We start from the raw sequence: 23,081 nt of genomic DNA, 5'->3' as shown, positions 1-23,081 counted from the left end.
CAGCAACTGCAATCCAGGCTGCAGAAGCTGCCTCTGAAATAGTGTCGCCTCAGGCCAGTGTGGGGCCAGAGTATGGCACTGGTGAGGATTTGGGCCCCAGGGAAAGGGGAGAGAGGGACCCGGTGCCCAGCAGAGCTCTGCTGTGACTTGGGAGAAAGGCGGATGGACATCAGCTCCACAGGCAGCTGCTGGTCTCTATTCGTGGGGAAACATTAAGCGCTGCCAATTCAGCAACTGAACAAAGACACAGTTTGGGGCAGGGTGGGGAATGACCAGTGCCAGACATAAAACGGATTCTGAATTGGATCTGAATCTCATTTGCCCAAATGTCAGGTGTGTCCATCAAGGAGACGCCTCACACAGGCCACCTGAACTTAACAAGTTTGAGGAGCACCGGTCCCCAGCACTCTAAAGCTGAATCTTTTGTGTTAGCAGAGTGATGTAAGCTACAAAAATAAAAATTTCTGTGAAAATATTACCACGCTTAATTTTTCTTACCTAGAACTTTCTACCTTGTGGTTATAATTTGTCAACATTCCCCACAGTTGAAAAAAGAGAGAATCTGTTCCAGTCCAGCTGTGGAGTGTTTCCCAGAGCCCTGTCTGGCAGCCATCCGTCCCGTCTGCCCCCTCTCCTCTGGCTGTTTTCTACTCAGGCACCCTCCACTGGCCAGCAAATGGGCTCATGTCACAAGCTTAGCTGTCTGGAAAAATGAAATGCTTTCAAAGCCAACAAAACCAAAGCCCTACCACTGATTTAAAGTTTTTTCTTCAATACTTGAAATTTGGGAAAATTGCGAAAAATCCTTTCTAAGAGTAAATTTGAACTTGTAACCAAAAGAGAATGTATCAGAAAGCTCAGTCAAAGACTTATTTCCATACAGTCACAGAACAGAAATACAGCAATGTGTCTGAACTGCACAAATGAAAGCAACGACAAAGAATTCCAAAAGCAGAGTATCTGCAACAAGATGTTTGTGACTAAGAGACAAGAATCATCTGAAAAAACAACAGAAGGAAAAATTCTTGTAGGACTAGAAAAGCATGCACCTAAGAGTGCCAGAATTTCCTCTGCTCTGCCTCCTAAGGAACAACACACAGCAATGTCTGTCTGTCCTCCCCCTGGGAAGAGTATCTTAGGAAGACATGTTCCTCTCTATGGGACTCCATAAGGAACCAAGACTTCAATTCTGATCCAAACAGCTTTTTCCTGAGGAGTTTATCTTCACTATGTGTCATTTGCACAACGTTCCTTCGTGCAAAGGGAATGCATGTGTGCGAAAAGCGGAACATTTGTGACAAACTGCTGACAGTTAATGGAGAGGAAAAAAGGCAGCTTTTGCCTAAGAAACCCCTACACATTAACAGCTCCCTAATTTGTGCAGGTAATCTAGGGCTTGCCTCTAAGAACCAGACAGTGTCTTCAGAACCTGAACATTCAAGCACCTGCTGCCATTGATACCAAGTATTTTGAGCAATTTCACCGATTTCAGCAACTTTGTATGAAGTCATTGAACTATCAGGACAATGTAGGTCAGCGCAACTAAAGGGTCAGAGCATAAACCCCTGAAGAGCAGTATCATAACTTCACCCATGGTCCTTGAGCTCCTAATGGTCATTTAAGAACAGTATAAAAAGTCAATGACATTTTCTATCAGACCTCATGAGAAATTAAAGAACAAAAATAAAATAACATACTCATAAATATGTTTTTTCAAGGCTCAATAACAAGTCAAATAAGGAGAAGACAGTCTTAGGTTGGAATATACCCTAACCAATTACCCAGGGTTACTTACGACTTTGCTTTTGGAACCTTGTCTCAGTTAAGCAGAACATACAGAATATTTTAAACACATGCACACTCACTAAATAAATCTCTCACGTAAAATCTCTTCAGTACCAGAGCTAGTGAATTTGATTATGCACAAGATGAACAAGTAGAGGAACAAGACAACATGAAGATATACATTTTCTAACAGCTGTTACGTTGTTGCCATATTTTACAACATCTGCTGGTTTTTTCCTTCGCTTTTGCACTGCCTTTGCATTTACCCTTTGGGCTAATTTGTAGTTGACCCCAGTAATGTAGTCCTTTTACTCTACAATTTTGTGACAAACTATCATTGATTTAACAGTCATGCTCAGTGCCTTAAAAATCAATGAATACATAGGAAAAAAAAACCCAGTAAGATAGCGTGGTTGATCGTGATAACATTTCAGGTCAGGTTTTTATCACAACTTTCTAATTTATCAAGTTATTTTATCACTATTGAATGTTGATTTCATATTCAGCAGATTTTGTCCTTTTGCAAACAATTTGTAACTGGAAGAGAACTAATATCTTTGGGAGAACTGGAAAGAAAAGCTACACTAGGTATGCTGTGCTCCTACTATATATCGCTATATTAAATAACTCCATTCTGCTTCTGAATAAAAATAGAATAAAATGATTGAATGATTTCTTATTTACAGTGGTGTAATCAAGGACAAACTTTGATCCAAAGGAAAACATTGCTAAGCAGATGTGCTGGTGCCAGAATTGGAAATTGATATTCTGACTCAACTGAAAGCCTAAACCCTTTCCAATAAAGACCTTTTCCCCTGGTAAACAGTTTTTATGGCAGTATTTAAGGACAAAAATACTGGTCTAAGCTTTTTCACATTGTTAACATTTTCAAGTCTTAAAGGAAAAAGCATTTCTATGCAATGGCAGACTGATTTCCACTGTATGTATTTTAAGATGGGGGTTTTTTTTATGACTGTCAGGGAAATTCTTAATATTTGGAAATTAAAGTTTGTCTGTTTACCTTAATTCAGGCAAACTATGAGAGAATTCTCTTCCCTTATGGCTTTTGTTCTTTTTCCATCTGTGTCCTTTTTCATTTCACCAACACGTTTGTCACTCTGCTTCTGTCGTCTTCTGTCTTTCAACATGACACTAGCTGTCTAAACACTCGGCTTCAAGAAGAAGGAAATCAAGAAATTTCACTCCTCATTCCTCTCCTGAAAAAAAGACCCTGAAACTAAACTGTTGGGAGACAATATCCACTTTTGCTCCCATTATCACCTCTGCAGTGTGTTTTCAGGGAACTCATGAATCTGCACGTAGCTGAGAAGGGTGACACAGAAACAGAACATACTCGGGGTGGTGGTGATGGTTTGGGGTTGGGTTTGGTTTTTTTTTCCTTTTCTTTTCTTTAAATAAGCTAGAGGACCAGTTCCAATTACCCTTGTGGATCTTGTAAGATTGCTCATTCATTTACATAATATGCTATCTTCATTGCAGGCACATATACGGAGCTCACAGACAAATGTGAAAAAAAAATATGAGTCATGGGGTTCTTCCTCCCAGAAGCTTAACTCAATCTCTTTTTAAAAGGTTTTAACTGGGTTTCATTCCCAGTGTGTCCCTTTACATCTAAAAGTGATTAAATAAGATTTACAGACAAATTAAATTATTTCCTATTTGTGAAATGCAATACTGTTACAATTAAGTGATTCCACAGACTTCACTTTTTGATCTTTAATTCTTTAAGAAAATTAATATCAGAATTAAAAGATTAAAGTGCTCAGTTTCAGCAAAGAACATATTCCCCATATATAAACTATTAGCTTTCACAAGCAAATTCATCATTTTGGAGTTGGGGAACAGAGCTTACTATGGTAGATTATATAGGAATTACATAAAAAAAGAAGGGGACACAAGGATGAAATAAGGGAAAATTCAATTCAGCTCTCAAAACTTTTTCTGGAATGTGCTCCTCTTTCCTCAAAGAGAGAAATAAATGATTTCAAAATAAGCCTGCCCACAGTGACGCTACACAGCCCTCAGTACGTGTGTGGGTGTGCGTTCTGCGAAGGCAGCTGAGAAGTGAGCATCCTTCCTCGCGGAGATAGCACACTGTAATACTAATAGTCTTTGCGCCGAGCCGTGGGAGGAAAGCCATGCAAATCCTCTTTTGTTTTTGTAGGAAAGCAGCATTTTCCAGATATCACTGATACCTAACAAGAAAATCAAACCAGCTGCATAGTGCCCACATAGGTGTGACAGTCACATATACTGACACGCACACACACTCACGCATACCACATACAGACAGTTTGCACACACACTGCAGTTTGCACAGCCCCACAGCCTATCGTTCATGTTCTAGACACTCATGTAAAAATACCACTGACATTCATATACTACATGTCTTCTAGCAAGGAACAGAAACCGGTATTAATGCACCTATTTAAAAAATGCACTGTGTTAGACCCTCACCATTATGTTACAGAACAATGAAAGGTTAATGCCTTCATCTGCACTTTATGCACAGAGGTCCAAAAATAAAATGCCTTGTACTGCATCCTCATTACATAAGTGCTATATATATAGCATACGAGTTCCTCTTCTGTTTCAGAGCAGTCAGGACTGGTATAAGCATTTTCAGGAAAGAAGAGGTTCAGTGTAACTTTGTTTTATCCTGAGTAAGAACACTGCCTAGTAATGACTGTGTTGTAGAAATGTCAAGGCTGAAATTAGCCGTGGGTGGAGATCTCTTTAAGGGGAATTAAGTAAGTGGATAATGGAAGTGAAATACTCTTAGTGTGGCAAAAAAAAATAAATTCAAAAAATCCTTGAACTCTGAAAGGAGACAGAGTTTCCTTATAAACGTTATAAAGGAGTTAAAGTAAATTTAAGAGGACTAAAAAAAACTTAAAGAAAATTAAAATAATTTATGAAGCATCATTTAGTACAGCTCTTGATGTGGCTACCTGTGGGTTGAAAGAGGAAGACAGAAGGAGAGAGAAACAGCAACACTGGGGAAGGGGGAACATTCTCACCTTCAGCTTTCCAGCCTTGAAATTTGGTTCCATCAGAGATTAAGATGCAGGTTTGACTGTGGATGATTTTACAGTCAGTCATGACCCATGTAATGCAATGGCAAATACACTCTGAGTTTTGAAGTGGCAGCTGAGAACTAGGTTTTGTTTTTCAACAAAAGAGCAGGAGTGTACGTTCCTTTAGAGAAATAGCTTATAAACATGCACCCCTAGGAATATCACATAGAACACATGCCAAGTTCAGGGATCGTAAGGGATAAATGTGCCAAATTTGCATAGTTTCAGTAATCAAGGTAGTTAAGTGGCAGACCTCTGACATAATCTATAAGAAATTTCTACCTATATTTCTGGTGTTAGAATAAACTCATTTTTGAGCAAACTCTCCCATGCAGCCTAAGAATGCATACAAATGCTCAGGGAAGAACTGTTTCTGTGTCCCCCCCACAGCACTAGGGGAAAAAGTGAAATAATCTCCTCCAAGAGCCAGCCCCTTTGACTATTCCCTGACCTGACGTCTATGTCCTGGCACTGCTCATTGCTTCTACAATCTTCTGCTATCAAGTTTTCCCAGATAAACTTTTGATTTGTCTCTCATGACCTTTCTTTAAATTTTCTCCCTCCCCTTTCATCCAAACGCTTTTCTCAATTGTTTCACTTTCCCTCTCTTCATTACTGTTTCACGTTTTATCTTCTTGCTCTTACTCCACTTTTACCATCTTTTAAACCTCACGTTTACCAATTCTCTAGACTTTTATTCATCTGATCTTCTGAGCAGTTTCCTGTTAGTTTTGGGTGTTTCTTTCCTCATCCTCTTTACAGTGAATACTCCTTGGATAGGAGCCATGTCTTTACTAAGGATTATAAATATTGTGCATATGCACAGATGTAAATTATTTTTATAGTAGCCTTTGTGATCAGAAACCATCTTTTCTTGTCTGCATACATCTTCATTTTCCCTAGAATACCACACAAGTCTTGTTCATATAAGGATTAACTGCCTTCAATTTCCTTTCCTCCTCCTCTTCCTCATACTCCCTGCTTTTTCCTTCTTCTTTTTCTTAAGTTATTTTATTTAATTAAGCCATTTTCTTGCCTAGAGCTTGGCAAAAATATCTTCTGAAAGCAGGTCCATATTATGTTTGTGCTCCTGTATCATTAAAAGTAACTTAACAAATTAAACCCATGTTTTGGTAAAAGAACTCACTTGCAGGCTTGAAAATTCACATATCTGTTTTGGCACAAGCAATTCAATGCAAGCAAGACATGAAAATCTGTTGGAGAAGTGCCGATAAAAAAAATGAAGCTTCAAGTATCACTGTAATCAGCACATCATGCCTGCACTTGAAAATGACCTGCTACAGCTCATCCTACTGAACCTGAGTGAGAGGATGGTTCTGGCTCCTCCCATTCCTCCCCTTTTGAACTAGATACGACAGAAAGGTGGGTTTGAAACTTTCTGATAGGGTGCTGCTTCATTTTACAAAGTGCCTTGTCACTCCTTCAATTATCTTGCTTTGACAGATGTAGACAAATTGCTGAAAAGCACATTATCCTCAACCTAATGCTAGAAAACATTAGCATTTACCCTGCATTTCATGGCCAGATTTTGATGCCTTTGCATATACCAAATTCATATATTACCCTAAAATTGAGTATTTCGATTTGATGAGTTTACTCCCCTTTTGTGTCAGTGACAGCTAAAGATCACCTGCACCAGAGATGTAGGTATCAGCAGGGACTGAGGACCTGAGTACACAAGTATGTATCTCTGGAAGTACATACTTGTACCTTTACAAATACAGAACAAGGGACAAACTCTGAAAAAAATTTCTAATATATTAATTCATGAAAAATATATACCCACTAATCCAAAAAAATGAGAAGAAGATTATTTCCTACTCCTTTCTTTTTCTCCCCTTCCACACAGTTAATTTCCCTTTTCACCATCTTTTTCCACTGCTTTCTGTGTTTTCCCCTTCCACCTTCCGTGCAAATCCTGTGGCTAATTGGTTAAGTCCACTCTAGAGTCTAACCATCAATTCCCAGACTCTGCATCTTTCATTTCTATGGTTTTGGCTGATTACAGTTGCACTTAGAGGAAAACAAATAAGTATGTATCAACATACTGCGAGTGCTACATCTGTGTATGAAAATACACAAACAGATAATTAAACATCAACAAAATATCAATAGGATTAGAGTGTCATGTTGGAACAAATCTTGATAAATCCTTCTCAATAACAATACTCTAACTACAGCGTCATAAGGGGAATATAAATTTAGCCCATTAAAGTGTTGTTGGACAAAGAAAGACACATTAATACATCTGTTAGTCATTTTCTTACTACTAAGGGACTCCACTATTGTGCTGCAGATGAAAGCTTTGGCCAAGAAGAGATTTGAAAACATGCAAATTAATGCTAACAACATAATAAATATCTTATTATTCATCAGCAACTCAATGGCATACTGGCATAATTCAAACTGTGAGCAATCAAAAGTTCGTCGATGTTTAGACATACGTACGTACCTACAATAGACATTTCTGGAACCGTGGCGTGATATGGGCCATCAACAAACTCTGGGGGATTGTCATTGATGTCTTGAACCTTAATAATGAATTCTGAGGGAGGCTCCAGAGGTTTGTTCGTGTCCCTGTCGACCGCTTGAGCTGTTAGAGTGTACTCAGCTTTTTCCTCCCGGTCAAGCCTTTTCATTGCATGAATGTCTCCAGTCTTGTCATTGATCACAAAGATTGTTCCAGCTCCATCTCCTGACAGAATGTACTTGATTTTGCTGCTGCCAGGATCCAGGTCTGTGTGTAACTAAAAGGAAAAAAAAAAAAGCATTTTAGAGACAAAAATTACCCCCAGAACTTTTCTTGCATTGGTCTAACCATACATTTTGTCAAGCTACTCTTTTGTACTTTAATCTTAGCACCAGTGATCCATATCTCAGCTTGAATACACAAGGAGAGTAGGGATTTGTATGCATACTAATCAAAAGTGAATGTAATCATAGGCATAATTAGACTTTCTATTTAAAAAGCAGTTGTTATATATATTTTAAATCCCTGTTCTAAAATGTAAATGTCTTCAGAACTATTATCAGCCAAAATGAACCAGTACAAGATGTCCTTAACTTAATAGATCAAAGGGCCAACAAAGGATTAAAAATAATATACATTTTAATCTAGTTTCTTATTTTTAGTTATTACTTTCAGCTTATTTTCAGGTGACTGAAAATGGCTGAACACTTGCATCTATCTAAATATGGATAGCAGTCACAGAAAATTAGAACTGTATCATAACTCAGCTGTTAGCAGAACCTAAAAGGCTCTGAGATCTTTATTCTTAAACTATTTTCCCTGGAAAAAAAAAAAAAAAAGCTTTGTTAAAGCAAGTTTCCAGGAATATAAGAAGAACCCTTACACACATCTTCCCATTCTCCTTAATGCCCCATTAGAAAAAAATAATATTTAGACTGTACTTTTCAAAAAACAAGATAGGTTTATAATAACCTGAAACAGTATGGGAAAATAGGTTTTCTTCTTTACTTTGAATTTTTTTTGCTAATTAAAAGCCTGAACCGAAGAACACTGGAGACAAAGGACTTCCATTGATTTTTTTTTTTTTTTGTAGGCTCAGAGCCAAGTAGTAAATATCAGATTATCTCCAATAATTTTTAACTTGCGAGGGCGAGCGCACCAATTGGTGGACCATATGTATTAGTGTCAACACATTCAAAAATACAGGATAACAAATATACAGTAATACTGCTTTAAATTCTATTTACCATTAAATCTAACACACTCAACGTGAACAATAAGAAGTAGACAATAACACATAAATAAAAATAAATGTACATTACATTTTTAATGATCTCTGCCTCACAAGAAGTCTGAAGGAAATACCTAGAACCTCTTGAGGACAGCTACAATGTGACTTGCAACAACTACTACTACTGGAACTGCTCCTGTTTGCCCATTTTTGCACAGACAGCTCAACAGAAATTGTTGCTGGTTCCGCATTTTCCTCTGCAGTTGATAGCAGTGGTTGCCAGGGCTGGGCAACGTTGTCATTTGATACAAGAACCCGTATTAGGATATTAAAATTGGTGTGGACAAAAAGCCCTGTAACACTGGCTACAACCAGGCCATGAGGAGATTTTCCTGTCGTACCACGAGTAGGCTCTGCAGGTTCTCCAGCAGGTAATTGGTCACACACACTTATATCTGCAAATCAGCTGTTCAGGAGTAAAAGCTTAGAAAATTCATTAACAGCACCTTACAAAAAGGAATCTGGAATTATTGCAAGGAGCACAGCAGACAAGGGCAGCCAGGTCTGACTTTCCAGTTGATCTGGTTTATTGTATGTGCCAAATCCTGGGTCACCAGTGTATTCCCTGCTCAGCAATAGTAGTCAGTGGGAGTTCTGCTGTAAGAGGTGTAACTTCATCCTGTGGTTTGCCAGGCAACACGTTATTACCACACCAGCTATTACCCCACCACTGTTTTAACAACTTTTAAAAAGCACTTTAACTATCTGTGAATATGAATGACTCAATGCAGTTCACTCTTCCCACCCACCCACACAAACATACACACAGACATCGAGCAACAGCTGAGTCCTTTTTACAAAAAATCAGTGTGATTTGGGGTTTTTTGAAGTTGCCTTCAGCTCTTACTTGAGAAAAACCAGCTTAATTCACAAAATGTTAATTTAAATTAATAGCACTCTCCTGTTGGTTGGTACTGCAGTTTCATCTGCTCAGTAAGACATGTACAACTCCTTTTTGTCTTAAAGATCGGTGTCCTTATGAGCAGGATTATACTCAAGCTAGGTACCAGCAGCAAAAAAACTTATTTTCGGGTCCCAGAGCCTGGTCTGCTCAGTAAGACATGTGCAACTCCTTTTTCTCTTAAAGATTGTTGTCTTTATGAGCAGGATTATACTCAATCTAGGCACCAGCAACAAAACAAATTATTCTCAGGGTCCCAGAGCCTTGAAGATCAATCCAGAATCTGTTTGTGTTTTAAACAGATTATTTATACTTTAAGCATCTGTTTGATCCCTGAATAAAAATCTATACATTATTAACATTGCATACAAAGGCTTTAGCAGAATATTCATAGATGTGATGTCATATCTAAACTTTGACTGGACACACAAAACTCGCCAAAGCAGCTGTGAACATCTCAGTTCAGCCAAGTACACAGAGCACTACAGTGAAAAACTCTAATCTGAATTTCTAAAAAGGCACTGGCTGGATAAACTAGATACCCTGACGTGGTATTTGAGAATGTTCAAAGATTCTGCGATTTGATAAAAAGTAAGAGAGGCTCTTGGTATAATCTCTGCTGTAAGTTTTACCCATATTACCCAACAGAAGTTATGGTTCATAAATCAGTTCTGATACAACGCAGAGCTGTAAATCCTTTGCAGTGCTACTAAGATGCCAACAGTTAAAATGAAAAAAAAAAAAAAAGCGTCCATGATTACTATTAATTGTTTCTTCTAATATGTCGAAGTCCTTTGTACTAAAAAAGCAAATAGATATTGCTATTTGAAACACTATAAAACGAAGACATAAAAAATTAAACAAGAAGTGGAAGAGCTAGAAGCATTTTATAATCTTAAAAAATGAAACTGAACTTCTGCTAATCACACTCAGTTTTTACCCAAAGATTAAGTGGCAAAAATGACCGTAAATTTTTTTTAGTTCTTAATCAAAAACAAGCCATAAACATGGTGTTTATTGAAATCGTACTTTTTATGGTGAGCATCCAGGCAGAATAAAATATCTTTTCTAGGTTTTGAAGTTTTTAAGCTCTAGTATAAAAATATTATAGTAAATGACCTATGGAAAAGCCCTTTTTCCAATATCATTTCATTATTTGGATTGAGGATTAAAAAAACATCATCTACTTACAAAGTTAAATCACAGATTCTAAGACAGAAAGCACAGCATTTTTTTCCAAGTAATATTTCCTCTCTTCTACTAGATGTGAATGATAATTTACAGCAATTGTAAAGCTTCAGCAAGCTGTGTTCATGGGAAGGTTAAAGATCGTTAAACACATAATTATATAGGGTCTAGGTGAATGATAGAGAGGAATAATGAATATGGTAAATGAGTATCGGTTTCTGCTGAAAAGCCTCACAAATGCTGTAAATGTGAAACTGCTTTCCACACCTGGAGCTTTATTTGTTGTGCCCGTGCTTGAAAGCTGACCTCTTATTTTCCCAAGCAGCGTTGAGAAATGTAACAAGAATTTCTACTTAAAAAAGGAGACATCTATAGCTAGTCCCTATGTCCCACTACTAGAGAGCATCCCAAAACAGACAGAAAAGCATGTTTTCTGGAAAACTGAATCAAGTTCAGAGTCAAACTCACCTCCTTTATGTGAGATTCAGTTAAATAGACTGAACTTTAAGTGAAATTTAAGTGCAATCATCTTACCCATCGCTGTGGGACTACAAACCCAAACATCTCTCTTCCCTGAAGTAGCAGATACAGCCCCATCACCCAATTCCTGCCTGGTTTTATGGCAACAGGCGAGGGGTGGGATCCCCCCTAGTTTCAGTGGTGAAGCAGATGCCCTGTATCAATACCCTACTAATGGGTCCTGTGTAGCCTCAGCACAGGTCTCTGTTCCTAAAAAATGTACTTCATTCAAAATGAACCCTCTAAACACCACAGTTTCTAATAATTATTAATTCCTTTCCTATTCTATGTTATAATACAGATGATAGTCAATGAAGCCAGTATTAATTAACAGCACACGCAGTGTTACTTCCACAAAACTAACATTATCTTCACTAATAATGAATGCATATCTAAAAGTATTGCCAACACACTATTCAAATATATAGCATATATTTATAGTCTCCCACGTACACGCATTACAAACATCCATAATTACAATCAATGCAAGAGAAATTGCAGAGATGAAACTTATTCAAAGAGCCTCTACGTTCTGTAGATGTACAAGTACTACTCTGCAGTAAAAAAACAAATACATGAGCGTGTTACTGATATTAAATTCTCCTATTGCATAGATATTTGTTTAGCATATTTTAACCGCATTTTCTTAACAAATAGTTGGCTCAAAACCAAATTTTGGGGACTTGAAGTCCTCTCCAGGTGTGGTGTTGATGCACAACTTGATACAGACTGGCCCATAATGAGATGCATCAAAGGCAGGATTTGTAACCCCAATTTCCTCATATTAGTAAAAAAGCATAAACGTATCAATAATTCAAAATGGAGGGGGGTGGAGGGGAGAATCTACATATTATGAAAATGCTCCTGGACATTTTAATTAAGAAAAGAGAAGAAGGCATTATGTAGTCAAGTTTTTATTTGAGTTTGTTAGAAAGTAATTAATTCATCCTCATGTAATTGCAAGGGAATTACCCCTTACTTATTCCAAGGGAAAAGGCACAACCTGCCCTTAAAACTTCATTTAAAAATTTGCATCATTCTTCTCCTTCCTAATACTGGATTCTATTTTAAGGGATTAACTAGTGCGTCACTGATTTTCACCTGATGTTACACAGATAAATACACAACACACCAACGCTACCCTAATGCTTAAGGTTCTTCTATGTTTTAATTATGCCTTGCAATAAAATTCCTCATTTATGAGGCAGACTCCATGGAATGAACTCAGAAACAGAATTTCCAGCTTTTATCACTCTTCTCCAAAAGAAGCTCTAGACCATTCTGTGAAAGAATGGAAGGATTTTAGTGACTTTTACAATCATTTATATGTGCTTTCAAAAACTGTAATGCACCTTACTTATAATCTGTTTCTATCTGTATGTGACTTCGCAGCCTTTTTTTTTTTCCTAAAAATATGAACGTCGTTAGGCGTTACAGGAGGTTTTTGTGAGTATTGATGATGTGCTCTGACACAATGGACAACAAGCACATTTATTGATGACCCACAGTTTAAAAAAATCATTCATAATTTAACTATTATATATAGGTGCAATTCATTTGCAGACAACACAGAATTAATAAAGTGAATATAATTTCAATTTCATAGAATCTTTCATTTTCTCCACGGATAGTCTGATCCCATCTTTAGTAATGGGAATTATAAACCACACAATAGGGAAGACCAAAGATTCTGCATTATTATTCAGGGTAATGACAAATTGGGGCACAGACTTGATGTACCTGACAATGTCAGTACTTGGAACACTTTGAGAAAGGAAACAGACATGTCCACGGATGACAAAGGTTTCATTTAAGATACAAGAATCATGTAACCTGAAGCCTCTGGAGTAACTGTCAAAAGATATTACTGCTCACACTTCTCAGCTGCAGTTTCATAACTATATTCAAAGAGCATTAAAGCAATAATATCCCTAACACTTTCATTTAAGATCATAATCTCTGCTTTTGTCTGCCTCAGTTTCCTACCATGTCATTTGAGTAACTTTGATTCCAGATGGCTTCTTTTATGTTTCTGTTTATTCTTTGCTACTGCTTTTTTATTCTATTTGATTTGCTAATTTTGTCTCTGTTTATATTCATACTGCAACTGTGCACAAACTGCTTTTCATTGCTTACCTTTTGGTATCATCTTATAATACACTAGAGTGAACTGTTGTTTTAAAACTGGAGACAAGATTGGGATCTAACAATCTGTTTGTTCTAATTCATGATTATGACCAACTGATGCAAGAGGAGGGCTCAGGAATCTTGATCTCAGTCCTTCCTGGTTAGAGCACCATTGGTCCTCTCTGTACATGTCATGTATTGCCTTCCTCACCTGGCTGACTGAATATATTTTAATATCTATTTTCACTCAGTGTCTTGGGAGAGAAGATAGATAGCTACACTTGTTTTTACAGATGGAAGGAATAGAGGAAGAGATAAACCCATGTTCAGTCTCATGAAGACACGTATTAGGAAAAAACATCCAGACCTCAGGACTACCCAAGCCATTCCTTAACAGCTTGACACGTTTATCTCCAGTCAATCACGGTATTAATTTTTAATTAAAATTGTTATGTATTGCAGGTGTTGTTTCACAGAAGTTGTTCTCCCTACCAGAAGAACTCTGTAAGAGGGAGGAAACCATGTCCCCAGATGCAAAGTCTTCCCCAAATCTGCAATACCATGTTCACCTTCAGTGGCTGTGATGGCAACAAAGCCAAGGGAATCTGTTTCTTCTCTTTGCCATCTTCATTCCAAAGCACACTCTCAGGTTGATTTTTCTGCGCATCTCTTACATACCTCGCTTCTTCCGAATCCTTATGTGGAGCCAGATGATAGCTGAAGCTTTCTGTTCTCCTGGTTCTGGCCTTGGCCCTTTCCATTTGGGAATACCATCTGTCTTTCCTTCTGTCCTGAGAACGCCGCCACCACATATGACCTGTGTCCCACCGCGGCTTGGACTGCCGCCTCGAGTCACTGCTTGCTGCAGCTATTTAACGCCCAAGTGTCCTGTGTCAAGTGGCCTCAGATGGCTGGCACCTTTTTGTAGTTGGCTTTCTGCCTAGCTTGGAGTTCATGTAACTATTTCTGAACCCAGACTGCTGTTCCTTCCTCGTGTTCCAGCCGACGCGCTCCTGTAAAAAGGTCTTGATTTTTTTAACCCAACTGTTTCTGATACTTGCAAAAACGCAACGAAATTGTGTCACGTTGCAGAAGAGGAAACCTTTCCCATCTCATTTACTTCTCCTGTATTTCATCTATAGCGCACTGTGGTTCCCCACAGGAGATCCAAAAGCTGGGTACAGAGAGCCTCAAAAATTGCATGCCGTTTTAGTCTTGTACAACATATTCCCTCTTCTGCGTCTTTATGGGGAAAAAAAGTATCTGTCTGTCATCTCCTACTGTTTGGGGTCAAGCACTTACATTAACGATTCCAGTGCTTCAGGCATTATAATTAACAGTGCCTCCTGCACTTGTCACTGTTTTCCCAACTCAGTGAAATAGCAGAAAAGCCATTCACTTTCCACCTTGTCAGTCTCAGACCCAGACTATGCTGAAGTTTCTACTACCTGTAAGACGCTGGGAAGTCTCCAAACATGACTTCAAAGCCTGTTCCCTTTTGGCTGTGAGTTTATGCTGCCAGCAGCGTCCGTCTTGCTGTTCCTTCCTCAATACAGACAAAAGACAGGGAATGCTGTAAAAAACCGTAAGCCACAGGAATTTCCCATTCAAGGTGCCAGCCAGAAGTTCAGCAGGTCCTACATACCAAGTCCTTTCTCTTTTGTTCCTGTAATAATCATCATATTATTCGGACGGCTCTGAGCTTTTCTGCCATGTTGTTTGAGCTGTATTTTTTCTTTCCTCTTTAAAAGCTTATAATAACTTGCCAGGCTTCATTCTCAGGCACAGAGTACATTGCACTTGAGTGCTAAGACCTCTTTGTGTTTTTGAAATGATTTTCTCAAGTGAATGTCAGAGCAATATCTTATAATACATACTCTTAGGATTGCAGAAGAGGAATAAAAAAGTTAATCACTACATACCCACAGCAGTAATTTGACAGCTGCTTACAAAATCTGTCAGACAAGCTAGAGCCTAGGTTCAGTGAAGGCAGAAAAAAGTACAATAGGCCAGTGTGGTCAAGGTGGCAGGATATTTCTATTTATTTAAGCATATTTAAGTTGTCATGACTTTACAATCCTTCAAGGCTCTGCTTTCAGCTGCTTTCACCACTCTGGCTTCTGATCGTGCTTTGCTCACAATGATTAGGAGGATCCCAGTGATATTTAACCTGTCTTCCTTCCTAATAAAATAATTTCAAAATCATGCAGAATGCTTTCTCCTATTTAATAATATTTAATAAAACTAACCGGAAAGCATTAAAATACTTTTTTGAAGGTAATTTTTCAAACTTAAGATGACTGCTTCGCATACTTCAGTGTCTGAACATAAGGAAGTAAGTACTGTCTAAAACCTCATAATGTGTAAAGCTGGCAGTGCAAATAGAAAGCTCTTTTCTAGCAATTGGCTGTCAAACACATCTACAGTGCAGAAATATAAACATCAGCTCTGCAGCCAGCTTCCAGCTAAAATTGAAAACTGTTGAGAAGGTAACCGAGTGAGATAGAGAGAACTGAAAAATTAAATTGTGAGTACTTACATACCGATTATCTTATAAACTATCTGCTTACATGTGATAATATAACTTATTTTTAGTGTACTTACACTAACCTGTGAACTGTGCGCATGGGGAAAGGAAAAAAATTTTCTTACTAACAATATTTGTCAAGTTACTTATAATGTGGAACTCCACAGCTAGAAAATGCTACAAAGCAAATTCCTTATGAGATGTCAAACAAAACATTAGTTCTCCAGAGTCACTATGTTTGCAGTTACATAGTACCATCAGTGTCATGCATCAGCATAAATAGATATAACATAAGGATAATTTGATTATTTTTCCCTATTTTCTTGCAGTTAGATGTTTATTAGGGATAACTCATGCAGAATTGTAAGTCATTCAGAAGAACTTGGCTGAAACTAGTTATTATGATTTCATGCAGTTTCGGAAGAAATTATTTGCCACATCACTTGTGTGATTTTTCAAAGCTTCCTAATGTAATTTCCTGTGCATTTCCACTAAGTCAGGCATTCCTGCGAAGTTCTTACAAACTGACTTGCAAAGGTTATGTCTCTCATAACGCAATCATTTTGCAATAGCGTTAAATTTGAAATATTTTTTTAAACCACTAGAGATAGATCATAGCTTCTGCTTGTTTTAATGCTTTTCTGGAAGAACTGAGAGAGAGAACACAAAGCAGTAGACACAGACAATATTAAATATGCAGAAATAAACAGCAGTGCCCACTCCAGCAGGGTCTGATATTCAGTAACGTATTACCTCCGATTCTCTAGCAACTCCTGCAGTCCCCTTCTCAGTACATATGGAGACTGAAGTCTCAGTGACAATTATCACTTTTTTTGGCACATCAGATAACCTGACCTGTTTCCAAGGAGGAAAAAAATAGCAGTGCTGCAAGTGTGGGCACTGTTTGGAGTATTTATGTCATTTGCTGTAAACACCTAACCTAGCTGTGATTCAAAACATCCAAAATTTGGGGTCAATGCCCCATCAAAAAAGAAACCCTGGCTCAGCATGAACAGAGACAAATTGTATACAAATCAGTCCCACAAAAGCTGTAAGTGTGGAGCATATGCCAATCTCAAACCAGCCAGAATCCATACAGACTTAGCAACGATTTAGTCTAGACCTTTATCCAAATCGTCTGAGCGCGCGGAGAAGACTACTGTGGGAGGCTGCGGGAGACATCTGTACTAATTTAATGACGGTTGAATCACTGTCGCTTTTCTCTACCCACACAATCCTGGTAGTGCTCATATCACTCTGTGTGCACAGAACAGCCAAACCCCAGATGGTCCTCTCCCCATTCAGTTGTTCTTTGCATTCCTCTACAGGGACAGTCTTCTTCCAAAGGACAGGGGACCAGCTATCCTGCACGAGCATCTTCTGGGGTCGTGAGCGGCAGAGAAGATGCACAATACACACTGGACTGAAGTTAAGCAGCAAAAGAAACACATAATGATTTCTCAGGACCCCTTTTCAAATGATACGTGTATTCCCCCTCCTCCAAAGAACCCATTATGAGGTTGCCCACTAGAGAACGAAATGGCCATACAAGGAACACCAAAGGAAGGAAACAGCTTCATAAGGAAGATCCTTGAAGATCTCCAAGGACTCTGCTGAGGTTACTTTAATAAAATGAGTTCAGGTACCTACTGGAAGGGCTCAGGAAAAAAAGGAAGAGGAAAAAAAAACACACTTTAAAAAGATGAGAAAGAGGTACAATACTGAGAACTGAAGATTTTCAATAAGCCAAAGATACAATAATGACATAAAATCCAAATATCTTATGTGCATTCCTGCTATTTATCTGAAAGAACTGTACTGAGAGAACCAAATGACAGCTGGTTAGCTGGGCAGCTGACAACTGCAAAGTCAGTACTCATCTATAAATAATGATTATTAATTACTTGTATTACAATAACACATAGAGGTCCTTGTGGACACAAGGGCTCTGTTATACTGTGTGCTGCAACCTTCACTGAGCTTATTTCACTGTCCTCTGCTTATGGTGAAACATCAAATGGCTTTTTCTCCCCTTTTCAGAAACAGAGACAAGGAAGAATGAACACAGAATATATAATTTTAGAAATGAGTTTCTAAGACAATGGCTAATTTCTACAATTACCACCTATGGGTTCAGTCACAGAAAAAAAATGGGGCTGAATTCTAGCATAAACTTCTAGTCCTAAAATGAATTTTTAAATTTTTTTTTTTTTTTTTTTTATTAAATGTGAGTAATTGTAGGATCTGATAAAAGACCCAGGAACTCAGCAGGAGTCTCTGTCTGAAATTCAAAGGGACATCGAATGAAACTCTTTATTTGAAAAATATGTAGATTTATAAAGAAGATACAGAACAAAAGACACCCTCCAAAACAAGAAAAAAAATAATCACAACTGACATCTAATTATTAATTCATATTATGACTCCATAATTTATAGTCCAATTAAATCCAGAATTTACCACTAGCCTACAAGTTTATTATTATGCTTTTCTGAGAACTAATAGATCAGGTGTAACTGACTTTCACACAAACCAGATAAATAATGAGATTAACAATTATCTGACTGTGAGATAATAAAATGTGGAAAATAGCAACACCCTGAAGTAAAATATTTGAGATTATTTATCAAGTCAGTAAAGCTGCCTTTTCACATTTACTCAGGATATAGGAGATGGAATATTTTGTTTGCCTATGGAGATGGGATCATTGGGTATGTAAATGGACATCGATGGCAAAGTTAACTGAAAAGATAATCTGATATATGATGTTCTCAACAAAATATTAGCAGTATAAATGCACTGTTGCTCAGTTCTGTGATGGATATTCTGACACAAGAACTAATACAGTTAACAAACGTATCTTGGCTTATCAAATGTTAATTCTTTTTTGACACAAATTGGGATCGTGGCCAGACAACAGTCACAATCACAGCATGATTAAACTCTTTCCACCCATCTTGAAAATTCAAAGCCATATTATATATCTCACCTCGTGGCCAGACAACAGTCACAATCACAGCACGATTAAACTCTTTTTCCACCCATCCTGAAAATTCAAAGCCATATTCTATATCTCACTACTGACCACATTTGGTTTCTGAGTTTGGATATGATTATCAGCTGAACCAGAGTTCGCTGTCTCAGCTATGCCAACTCCACTAATAGGTAGCTTTGCTCAGGGAAAGACAGAAGCCCCCAGGACAAGAATGCCTGGAGCCATAATCTTCTTGTCTGGTGCATAACTGCTCCGGATTATACAGCACCAACGTTAGCAAGGTGCCTACACAGGGAGACCTCACTGGGTCTCCACTCTCCTTTTCTTTCTATGTGCTATCATAGAGACAACATAGTGGTAGAACAGGCTCAAATGTTATTTTCTAGAAAAAAATAATTAGCCTGACTAGAACCCTGCCCTTCTAACCAGCACAAACCCCACACAATCTTAACCTGACAAAGAGAAAACACAGTAATTCTGGGGGACTGCAACACTTACATTTCCTATAATATGATAGAAATTCGTAAGAAAAGCAGAGTCCCTGAGTGAGCTGTATATTCTGCTTTGGTTTCATATATTATTGATATGCAGGTTTAACAAACAGTTCCACGACTGTGAAGGAATGCAGGAAGACTCAAAAATTCCTGTGTTTGTCAGTTATTATGAAGAGGTCATGATCAGTCCCTCATAGATGAGTCACATTCATGGAAATTGTAGTATGCATAAGTATTCCTAGAAATCACCATTTAAAGACTCAGTATTGATATGCAGGTTTAACAAACAGTTCCAAGACTGTGAGGGAATGCAGGAAGACTCAAAAATTCTTGTGTTTGTCAGTTATTATGAACAGGTCATGATCAGTCCCTCACAGATGAGTCACAATCATGGAAATTGTAGTATGAATAAGTATTCCTAGAAATCACCATTTAAAGACTCAGTTCCACTTCTTGATCTGCAAATACCATGGGTCAGCTTCTTACAGCTGACCCATAACTTCAAGCCTTTGTATGCTGTTTGCCAGTATGGCCAAGTTCCACTTCTTGATCTGCAAATACCATGGACTTCTTACAGCTGACCCATAACTTTAAGCCTTTGTATGCTGTTTGCCAGTATGGCCACTCTCTACCCAGCCCAATTCTAACAGTTTAGATCAATACTACGTTAATTCAAACCACTCTCTAGACCTGAACAGAACGTATATTTGTAAGACAGAATGGAAGATAGTACTGAAGTTATATTATATACAGTGTACTTACTCTTTATACCTTAAAAAAAGAACTTCAGCATAAGAGTTAAATAGTTAAAAGTCTGGCATCCGTCCTCTAGCAATGAAAAGGAATGAGGTTATGCAGAGCAGGTGATGGATAATAGAGAAAATGTGACTAGCCTGTAAAAAGCCTCTGTCTAAAGTATCCTATATTGCCACAAGAAAAAAAAAATATTAAAAATGCTCATATTTCAGCTTTCTTCTGTCTGCTGAGATATAGTTCCAAAGGGATGGTAGTAGACAAAGTCAAAAATCAAACATCAACCAGTTTAGAGGATTAAAACAACCAAGAAATAGAAATATCTAGAGTAAACAAATGGGAAAGCAGGAAGAAACAAAAGGAGCAAATACCAAGCATATGGCTCCTAAAAAAACACATAGAAAAAAGTTACATGAATGTTAGGTAATTTAAATCTTGCCACAGAAAATGAAGTTGAGAATATTTAACTTCCAGATGCCAGTTTATTGATTACAAGATGGTTGGGTTTGGGTTTTTTTGTGTTTTGTTATAAAAGACAAACAAACTATAGCCTTACAGATACCTACAGCAAAGAGGAAAAAGCCCCCAACAAGCTGTGTAGGCTTGTGCTAATGTTCACTTTAAGGGTTATCTGGAGAGTTTTGCATTTCATAAATACTTTTTCTTTCCTTTTCCTGCGCTGGTCTACAAGAGATTTGACAATAAGTGAATTTTTAAGCCTGTGTGGAGAAATACTGGAGAAGCAGTCCCTCACCATCAAAGGGATGGGAGAGTTGCTTGATGGGAGGAAGTTCTTCTAAGATATCTGCGTGAGAAAAAATTAGAATAGCAGCTTGTTAAAAATCAAGGAGAATAGAAGGAGCTACATTCCTGAGAGGTGGGCCACAAGTTGTTTGCAAAGATAACATAGATTCTACAGCATCTTTGACTGCAGATGATAGCTAAATGAATGGATACAGAATATGAGTTCCACGGAAAGCCCCCGAGTTTATTTCCCCCCCCCAGAAGTAATACCTGATTTGGATCTCATTATATTCAATAGTAAGTGTATTTTTTTGCTAAGAATACTCCCAAATCTTATTTATTCTGCCTGGAATCTTACTGCCAAGCTCATTTCTTCTCACTCCCTGTGGCTAAAGCTCTCTTCTGGCCTGATTCTCTTCTAGAAGTGACACTTTATATTGATAGCCCAAGCAAAGAGAGTCATCATCAAACCGGCCGTGTCATTCAGCCCCGGGGTGCAATGCTGAGAGTGATCACACATCCTGAATACCAGCAATTCGCTCGCAGCTCTGCACAAACCAGAGATAACCTTTTATTTGTCTCCCTGCAATCAAGGTAATGTTATCGTCATCTCAATATTAATCCATGGACATCGTGTACATTACTCCCCAATCTGTCTCACTACAGTAATGGAATGAGCCTCACCGCACCCTTGCAAAGCAAAAATTAATTTTTCTTTCCATTCTGCTGATGGGGAAACAGTCACAGGAATACAGAGACCCGATATTCAGAAGAACCCGAGTGGCTGAAGGCCCTAAGGAGAGCTGCTCCAGAGCACTAAGAAGCCCCCCCCCCCAAAATACCAGCCTCACCCTTGTAGCTGCACGTATTTTTTCACCTGTATTTTTCTGGACAAGAAAAAAAATTCATTGGCACTCACTTCAACCATTCACCTGCATATTACTGAAAAGTTGATTTAGGAAACAAATCCAGGTTTGTGAAAAGACCAATGCAGTATTTTTACTGACCGTTTCGTGACCAGAGTGCTTCAATGCTATTTTACATTCAAAAAGATTTTATGCTTGTATATGCATTAATTTCATTCTTTTAAATCATTGACCTTTTTAATATGTCCAAAATGTAAACAAAATGTTTCCTTTCCAATTAATTTCATTTTTTAATCATATTAGGAGGTTCTTTTTAATGTAATAAAAATACCGTGCCTAGCCAAAAATATTTTTTGATATTCCAAACATTTGTATTTGGAGTGACAATAAAGTATCTTTTCTCCTTAACTTTTCAAAACTGTGCATGAAATGAAAATCTGTCACTCAGCTCAGAAGCAGCACTTGAGTTCTAGGAGAATTAAATTCTTATTTGCTTTAAAAGCAAAACCATTTCTGCTGCCTACACAAATCCTCCAATTAAACCTTTACTTCGAACAAAAATAAGGCAATTTCATTCCCTTTGTTTATAATAATTTAATTATTTTCCTTATTAAAACCAGCTTTATTTTAATGTTTTAGTGTTTTATGCTATGACTCATTCTGTAGATACCAGAACAGCTTTCTGCCCTGCCTTTACTTCCGCAGCAACACAAACATAATTAAAACATATTTGCTGTGATTATATTTCAGCATATACTGATCAACACATATTTTGCTCTTAGGTATAGAATCCCTATTGTTCATGTAATTACTATGAAGAAATAATGCAAATGAGCCTGCTAGAGACAATTATTGGACTTTCTTTTTAACTTATAATGTTATAAACAAGAATTGGCATTCCACTCAGGGGTGGACAGCAAACACTCATTTTATTGAATGCTTTAAAGACTGCAAATTAACAGAAGCTAAGTGACAATCCTAATCATTCATCTAGTACATATTAGTATCTCCAAAATCAGATCTTAGATGGTGCTCTAGAATTATACACATCAAGATATCTCCGATTAGTATGTCTTAATGAACAAAATTAAATATTGTGCTTCTGTGATAAAGAACATCACTTCTACAACATGGCAGCTGCCTGCACAATTTGAATAAGTAATCACGGCAGGACGAGTTAAATCTGGAGTAAAATCCACATCTACAGTACCTGCTGAGAGCACTTCTTTACTTGTGTAGGATTTTGAAAGACCTTAAAATTATTTAAACTTTTTTTGTAGTTTGCAATGGAAGTCATTGAAC

General features: G+C 37.7%; 1 protein-coding gene across 3 annotated transcripts in view; it reads right to left on the bottom strand.

Annotated features, from left to right (window-relative positions):
* The window catches only part of CDH8 (cadherin 8, type 2), a 146,892-nt gene that overhangs the window by 85,452 nt on the left and 38,359 nt on the right, over positions 1–23,081 (bottom strand). For all 3 annotated transcript variants that reach the window (XM_014942497.1, XM_014942496.1, XM_014942498.1), the window contains one exon: positions 7,357–7,651. In XM_014942497.1, the coding sequence (XP_014797983.1) occupies positions 7,357–7,651 (295 nt within the window). The remainder of the gene's footprint in view (positions 1–7,356; positions 7,652–23,081) is intronic.

Source organism: Calidris pugnax, unplaced genomic scaffold (assembly GCF_001431845.1).
Source record: "Calidris pugnax isolate Ruff unplaced genomic scaffold, ASM143184v1 scaffold28, whole genome shotgun sequence".
Taxonomy (NCBI): domain Eukaryota; kingdom Metazoa; phylum Chordata; class Aves; order Charadriiformes; family Scolopacidae; genus Calidris; species Calidris pugnax.
The sequence above is the reverse complement of the archived record's forward strand: the minus strand, read 5'-3'. Positions and strand labels throughout refer to the sequence as shown.